We start from the raw sequence: 7,767 nt of genomic DNA, 5'->3' as shown, positions 1-7,767 counted from the left end.
TCTCTCTCTCTCTCTCTCTCTCTCTCTCTCTCTCTCTCTCTCTCTCTCTCTCTCTCGACACAATTCTATCCCCAAATCTATTTCCAATTTTTTTCTTTGTCATTGCCAATAATGGATCTACCATTGGTAGGTAGCTTCACTCACCGGCGACCTCAGTTCTCCGGTAGCTTCACTCACCGGCGATTTTAAACTCCATAAGCTATCTTCAACCGACGACTTCCAATACCCGGCCGCTCCACTCGCCGGTGACTTTACTCTCCAGAAGCCTCATTCTTTTGGTAATTCTTTTATGCCTTTTTTATTGAAAAGTAAAAAAATGAAGTCTTTTATTAATGTGTTTGAGACTTGTTTCTCGAGTTTTGAGAAGAAGGTTGACAGTCGATTGGAAAAAATAGAAAAGGATGTCTCACTGTTGATGGATACTATATCTTCAGCTGGAATTACAATAGGCACAAGAGCCACGGTTGAGCAACCATCCATTCCAACAGAAAAGAAGAGTAAATCTGTGGTACGTAAGACTTAAATCTTTATGCTATGTTTGCGTTTTTTTGTATTAGTATCTAAAAGAATTTGTAATCGGATATGTATGTACGTGGATGTAATAATAAGTGTTAATATTTTTGTTAAACTTTTTGTATTGACAGGATGAAATGTTTTTAGTTGATGATCTTTTCACTCATCATAGAGAAATAGATCTTAATTTGGATTCACAAGAACTTTTACAAAAGTCAGTAGGACACCTATCTCAAAAAACAGATGTACTTGGGTTTGATCCTACACAAAATGTATTGTGCAAAGATGACTTCAAAAATCTGAGTCCTCGAAACGAGGGTGAAAATGAAAAGGATTCTGTTTTGGTGTTCGTTTCTTATGTTTGATTCGATTCTTTTGCAGCGTGGCATAGAACACTTGGGTAAGTTGTTCAGTTATATTTTTCCTGTAACTGTTACAGAGTTATGCTCTTTTGATGCTTATGCATAGTGTATTCTTTTTGCAGAATGATTAAGTTGGGTCCAAGTGTAATTAATGATGAATTACTAAGTCGGGACAGACTTCAAACCAATTGTGGGAGCTATGCCAACTGTTGCTGGACAAGAGTCAAAAGGAAAAGCTGAGGCTACTCACACAAGGAATCGAGATATCCACTACTTAAGATGTCATGGGATAGGACACTATGCTTGTCGATGTCCAAACCAGCGAACCAAGATATTGATGGAGAATGGAGAGGTTGAAACCGAGGAAGAGAAAGAATGTGATTCCACTTCATCTTTGGAAGAACATGAGGTTTGTGCTACAAAGGAAAAATTGTTGGTTACACGAAGAGATTTAGTGATGCAAGACAAGATCCAGGAAGTACAACAACGAGAAAACTTGTTCCACACAAGGTGTTTGGTGAATGATAAAATGTGCAATCTTATCATTGATGGAGGAATCTGTACTAATGTTGCAAGCACTATTTTGGTGGAGAAGCTAAAGTTGGATACAAAGAAGCATCTGATACACAGAGTTTTAAACCCTATTTTCCTACTGCAAGTGCACAGCAAAGAAGTAGTACTTAGGGGTCGAATCCCAGGAAGACCAAGTTTTACTCTATGGTTATATTGGTTCAATTTCAAGCTAAGATAATTCAAAGTTGGGTTTGTTTGGTAACAGTAACGCGATTAAAACGGTATAAAAAGGCAATAAGCAAAACACTAGATCAGGGGTAATTCTCGGGAATTTCAGAGATAGCAACTAAACAACTATTTAGGGCATAGATTAAGTACCAATCTTGAACTCAAACATAAATATAAACTGATCCACTGTCATGGTATCAATAACTCTATCTGATCGATTCTGTGCGGAAACGCGGAGCACGTGCTCAGACATCCGGAGCACATGCTCGGCGGTCCATAAACCCTAAACTGTCGTTTGAGCCCAGAATCGCAGACAAGCATTAAAGAACAGGAATGATAAGTTCACAAATCACCTACACATCAACTTTCGCAGGTCTAGGATAATTTGCCCACTAATGTCTTTTCTAGCAACCTATTACACTTTTGATGAATAGATAAACCTAGAATCATAGATTGGGTGATCAAATCAACCTAAGCATTAAGTCTAACAATAGTGAAGACAATCGATTATATAAAGCCCTATTTGTGTTCTGTTGCTAACCCATGAAACCCCTTTTGAAACCCCTAATCTAGCAAAGAAAACTACTCAGACATAGAGAAATGAATAACAGCAAAAGATGAGAAATTCAATGACATAAAAATAAAAAGGGTTCAGAGAATGCTTCACAAGGTAGCCGCTCTTCTTCCTCTCACAAAAACGTCGCTCCAAAACAAAAAGAAAAGGTATATCCTCTCTCCTAAAAACCCTAGGTTAAATAGCATACAAGTAGAGAAAAATAAGGAAAGATTCCAAATTCAAATCTCCCTATTAAAAAGCGATCTCAGCCCTCTTTCTCTCACAAAGGATCGCCTAAAATAAGGGGAATTAGGCAGGGAATCGGCGCCTAGATGCTTGCCACGTGTCGTCATGAAACCGTAGAGTTGGGAGCATGTGCTCGGAAATCGGGAGCATGTGCTCCTGGGTCTAAAATCAGCTTTTCTGCTCCAATTCAACTCCTTTCTGCTCCGATTGCTCCTGCTGTTCCAATCCTTGCTTTTAGCTTCCTAGCCTCTTATTATAACCTGAAAAGGACTCAAACAACTACAAAACTATCAAATAAACGGGGTCAAAGTGAGTCAAAACTGTAACATATCAGCATCCCAGGCCATATAATCTTCAATGGTTGAATAACCAAAGGAATATGAAGGTTAACCAGCAAGTGTTGATTTCCTTGTCAATTGGAAAGTATGAAGATGAAGTGTTGTGTGATATATTGCCCATGGAAGCAAGTCACATTCTGTTGGGAAGGCCATGGCAGTTTGATCGCAAGGTTAATCATGATGGCTACACCAACAAACACTCTTTTGAGCACAAAGGGAAGAAGATCACACTAGTTCCATTAACACCACAAGAGGTCTACGAAGATCAGCTGAAACTTGGAAAGAACAATGTGAGTGAACCCCTAAACACTAAAAACCATAAAGAAGAGAGTGAGAGTTTGAGAAAAATCCAGCAAAAGGCCTTTGAGAATAACCACGTGAAACAATCTAACTTCTTTGTTAGAGAAAGTGAGATTAAGAGAGCTTTTTTTTTGAATCAACCTATAATTGTGCTCATGTACAAGGAAGCTCTCATGAGTTTGACTAATCTTGAGCCGGAACTTCCGAGCAATATTGTTTCTCTTTTGCAGGACTATGGCGATGTTTTTCTTGAAGAAAATCCAGATGGTTTGCCACCAATTCGAGGAATTGAACATCAAATAGATTTTGTCCCAGGAGCTTCACTTCCGAATATGCCAGCCTATAGAACCAATCCTGTGGAGACAAAGGAGCTGCAGAAACAAGTCAGTGAGCTCATGGAAAAGGGATACATTAGGGAAAGCATGAGTCCATGTGTTGTGCCGGTGTTACTTTTGCCAAACAAAGGACAGTAGTTGGAGAATGTGCGTTGATTGCAGAGCCATCAACAATATTACTGTAAAGTATCATCACCCTATCCCTCGCATAGATGACATGCTAGATGAGTTACATGGGTCATGTGTGTTTTCTAAAATTGATCTTAAGAGTGGATATCACCAAATTTGTATGAAGGAGGGACATGAGTGGAAAACTGCATTTAATAGTAAGCATGGGTTATATGAATGGCTTGTGATGCCTTTTGGGTTAACAAATTCACCTAGTACTTTTATGAGGTTAATAAATTATGTCTTGAGAGAATTCATAGGATTTTTTGTGGTTGTGTATTTTGATGACATCTTGATATACAGTCGAAGCCTAGATGACCATGTAGAGCATTTGAAAACTGTTTTAGATGTTCTTAGGAGGGAGCAACTGTTTGTCAATTCCAAGAAATGCACTTTTTGCACAGATAACCTTGTTTACCTAGGATTTGTTGTGAGTGCACAGGACATTAAGGTCGACGAAGAGCAGGTAAAGGCAATTCGAGAGTGGCCAAGTCCAAAAACGGTTGGTGAAGTCAGGAGTTTCCATGGTCTTGCCGACTTCTACCAGAGATTTGTGAAGGATTTCAGCACCATTGCTGCTCCTCTCACAGAGGATATCAAGAAAGAAGTTGGATTTAAATGGGAGACAGCACAAGAAGAAGCATTTCAACTCTTGAAACAAAAACTAACTTCTGCACCACTTTTTTCTTTCCCAGATTTTAAGAAAACTTTTGAAATTGAATGTGATGTTTCTGGTGTATGAATTAAAGCTGTGTTGATGCAAGAGAAGAGGCCCATTGCTTATTTCAGTGAGAAACTTGGAGGAGCAACCCTGAATTATCCAACTTATGACAAGGAGTTGTACGCCTTAGTTAGATCTCTACAAACTTGGCAACACTATCTTTGGCCGAAGGAGTTTGTGATTGACACAGATCATGAGTCTCTAAAGCACTTGAGAGGTCAACAGAAGCTAAACAAGCTCCATGCTCTATGCGTTGAGTTCATAGAGACATTTCCATATGTCATTCAATACAAACAAGGTAAAGACAATGTTGTTGCCGATTCTTTGTCAAGAAGGTATGCACTCATTTCTTCTCTTGATGCTAAGTTGTTAGGCTTTCAACAACTTAAAGAAATGTATGATACTGATTCTGAGTTCAGAGAAGATTTCCAAGCTTGTGAAAAGTTTGCTCATGGAAAATACTTTCAGCATGAAGGATTTCTATTCTATGAAAATCGTTTGTGTGTGCCTAATTGTTCTTTGAGAGATTTACTTGTCAGAGAAGCTCATGGAGGAGGATTAATGGGACATTTTGGAGTTGCCAATACGCTTAGTGTTATGCATGATCACTTCTATTGGTCGCATATGAAGAGAGATGTGGAAAGAATTTGCGGAAGGTGTGTCACTTGCAAGCAAGCCAAGTCTAAAGTACAACCCCATGGTTTGTATACTCCANTCAATTACCAATTCCTACTGAACCTTGGACTGATCTTTCAATGGATTTTGTGCTAGGACAACCTAGAACCAAGAGAGGTAGAGATTCTGTCTTTGTGGTTATTGATAGATTTTCTAAGATGGCACACTTCATTCTATGTCACAAAACTGATGATGCTTCAAACGTTGCTGATTTATTCTTTAGAGAAGTTGTTCGATTGCATGGCATGCCTAGAACTATTGTTTCTGATAGAGATACTAAGTTCTTAAGCTATTTCCGGAAAACTTTTTGGTCTAAGTTAGGGACTAAGTTGTTGTTTTCAACTACTTGTAATCCTTAAACTAAAGGACAAACTGAAGTAGTGAATAGGACTTTGTCTACACTTTTGCGTGCTATCATTAAGAACATTAAATCTTTGGAAGATTGTTTGCCTCATGTTGAGTTTGCATATAATCATTCAGTTCATTCTGCTACTAAGTATTCCCCTTTCCAAATTGTTTATGGTTTTAATCCTTTAACACCTTTGGATCTAATTCCTTTATCTTTGAGTGAAAGAGTTAGTATGGATGGGAAAAAGAAAGCTGTACTTGTCAAGCAGATTCATGAGAAAGCACGACTCAACATTGAAGCAAGGACAAAGCATTATGAGAAGCAAGCAAACAAAGGAAGACGACAGCTGGTTTTCGAAGTGGGAGATCTAGTGTGGATATACTTGAGAAAGGAACGTTTCCCAGCTGAAAAAGAGTCTAAACTAATGCCAAGGGTCGATGGTCTATTCAAAATCTTGACGAAAATCAGTGACAATGCTTACAAGCTTGATTTGCAAGGTAAGTACAAAGTGAGTTCCATTTTTAATGTTTCTGATTTGGCTCCATTTGTTGCAGATGGTCCGGATTGAGGAAAAATCCTGTTAAAGAGGAGGGGAATGATATGATAATGGGAAGTAATGAGGATGATCAAGTGGAAGCTGAGCTTGTTCCCAAGGATGCTATGCTTGTACCTGTTTGGACCAATGACAAGGGCAAGGACCAAACAGCTTGCTGGAGCTGTTCAGTTGATATTTGAAGATATTTGGAGCAAAGAGAACATGAGAAATTGTATTAGGTATAATATCTATCAAGTCCAGCCCACTTTGAGCCTAATACAAACCCAAGAAAGCCCAAAAAAATCACTTTATTTTGTGGTCAAAGACGAGTGACGAAAATAGAGATACATGCACCTAAAGTCACTTTGGAGGAAGGGATACATGAAGCAAGAGTTGAATCTTCATTCAACTTACTATCTTTATTGTCTTTTTAGTTTTAAGAAATACTTAGTTTTGTGACCAAGTTTTCTATCTATTTATAAGCAAATGTAATCTCATTTGAGAAACATCAAGCAATCAAGAAATCTTTTATCTTTTATTGAGAGTGGTAAACTCCTTTGTTCCTTGGAAACTTTTTCTTTCTCCATCACTTAATGTTGCCATTCATTAAGTGATTCCACATCACTTGACGTTGTCATTCATTAGCCGAGGGTTGAAGAGTCGTTATAAGAGAGTCTAGGGCACAAGGATTTTCGGGATTCATCTCACGCCTTGTCATCTGTCTCCGCGAAGCTTCTATCTAAAGTTTCACCGCCTTGCTTTGTTTGGTTTGTTTTAAGAGAGTTTAGGGCATAATTATTTTCGATTTTATCTCACACCTTATCATTCAGTTTCACGAGCCATCGGAGTTCTAGAATTATCAGTTTACCTACCTTAGAGCGTCGATTCCTTGGGAGAATCACATCACGTATGTAAATACGTACATTACATATTCATGGCATTTTCCGACGTAGACATCTATTTCTTATATAATTTAGGATGATATATATATATATATATATATATATATATATATGGGTCAGTACTAAACACAGAGGTCAAGAATAAAAATATACTTCAACTCCAGTTTATATAAGCCGTCCGACTTATATGTAACTTTAAAATTGACCAAGACAAGGTCTTTCATCTCTTCATTCGTAATTGAAAACATTATTATGGACTACTTCGAGCATCCTTTCTAGTAGGGATATACAACGTTTAGTTTGTTAAAAAAAAATATTAAAAATAAGCAAAAAGATTATTAAGTGGTATCCAACAATGGAAAAAGGTTTCAGGAAGGGTACAATCATAATAAAAAGTTCATATTGACTTGGTACGAAATTGGGGGTGGGATGGTAGAATATGTGTATTACATTATCACTAAAATTAATCATCCATTTTAACTTTGTGCGTATGCATGGTTTATTATTTTTCAATTCGAAATCCCAAAAATCTAGCTGTTAAAATTTTCCACTTGTGTCGATCATAATTCATAATCCACCTACCTACTTTTCTTTTTGCTTTCTTTTTTTAATTGAGAAATAAGAAGGATTATTGGTAGATAGATTCTACTGATATTAGTAAAATTTGGGACTTCTTAACACAATGTTTCATAACTAGGAAAGACAAGAGAGTCACTGCAAAGGAGAGAAACTATTTATTTGGATCTTCTCCAATTGTGGAGGTCGAGTTTTGTAGCCACACAAGTCGTCTGTGCTAGGTAATCAAGAATTAATCAGAGGTGTGGGACGGGTAGGAGATTGAATATTGTTAGAGCATATGGAGTGGGAGTCTTTTATTGAGTCTTTTACCCACAAAAATATATAAAATAATGAAATAGTAGAGAAAAAGAGAAAAGTGAGTCTTTCATTTGAGAGACTTTGAGAATATTTCTGGAGACTCATTGTACACATGTAGTTATTGTAACATTCGCAAACCGAATATCCCGG

General features: G+C 37.5%; 1 protein-coding gene across 1 annotated transcript; it reads left to right on the top strand.

Moving 5' to 3' along the window:
• LOC109129463 lies at nt 1,075–4,301 on the top strand. Its single transcript, XM_019237714.1, has 3 exons — nt 1,075–1,284; nt 2,804–3,525; nt 3,863–4,301. The coding sequence occupies exons 1-3, from the start codon at nt 1,075–1,077 to the stop codon at nt 4,299–4,301; spliced, it is 1,371 nt and encodes a 456-aa protein (XP_019093259.1).

This window comes from Camelina sativa, chromosome 16, assembly GCF_000633955.1.
Source record: "Camelina sativa cultivar DH55 chromosome 16, Cs, whole genome shotgun sequence".
NCBI lineage: Eukaryota > Viridiplantae > Streptophyta > Magnoliopsida > Brassicales > Brassicaceae > Camelina > Camelina sativa.
This window is presented reverse-complemented; position numbering and strand designations above follow the sequence as displayed.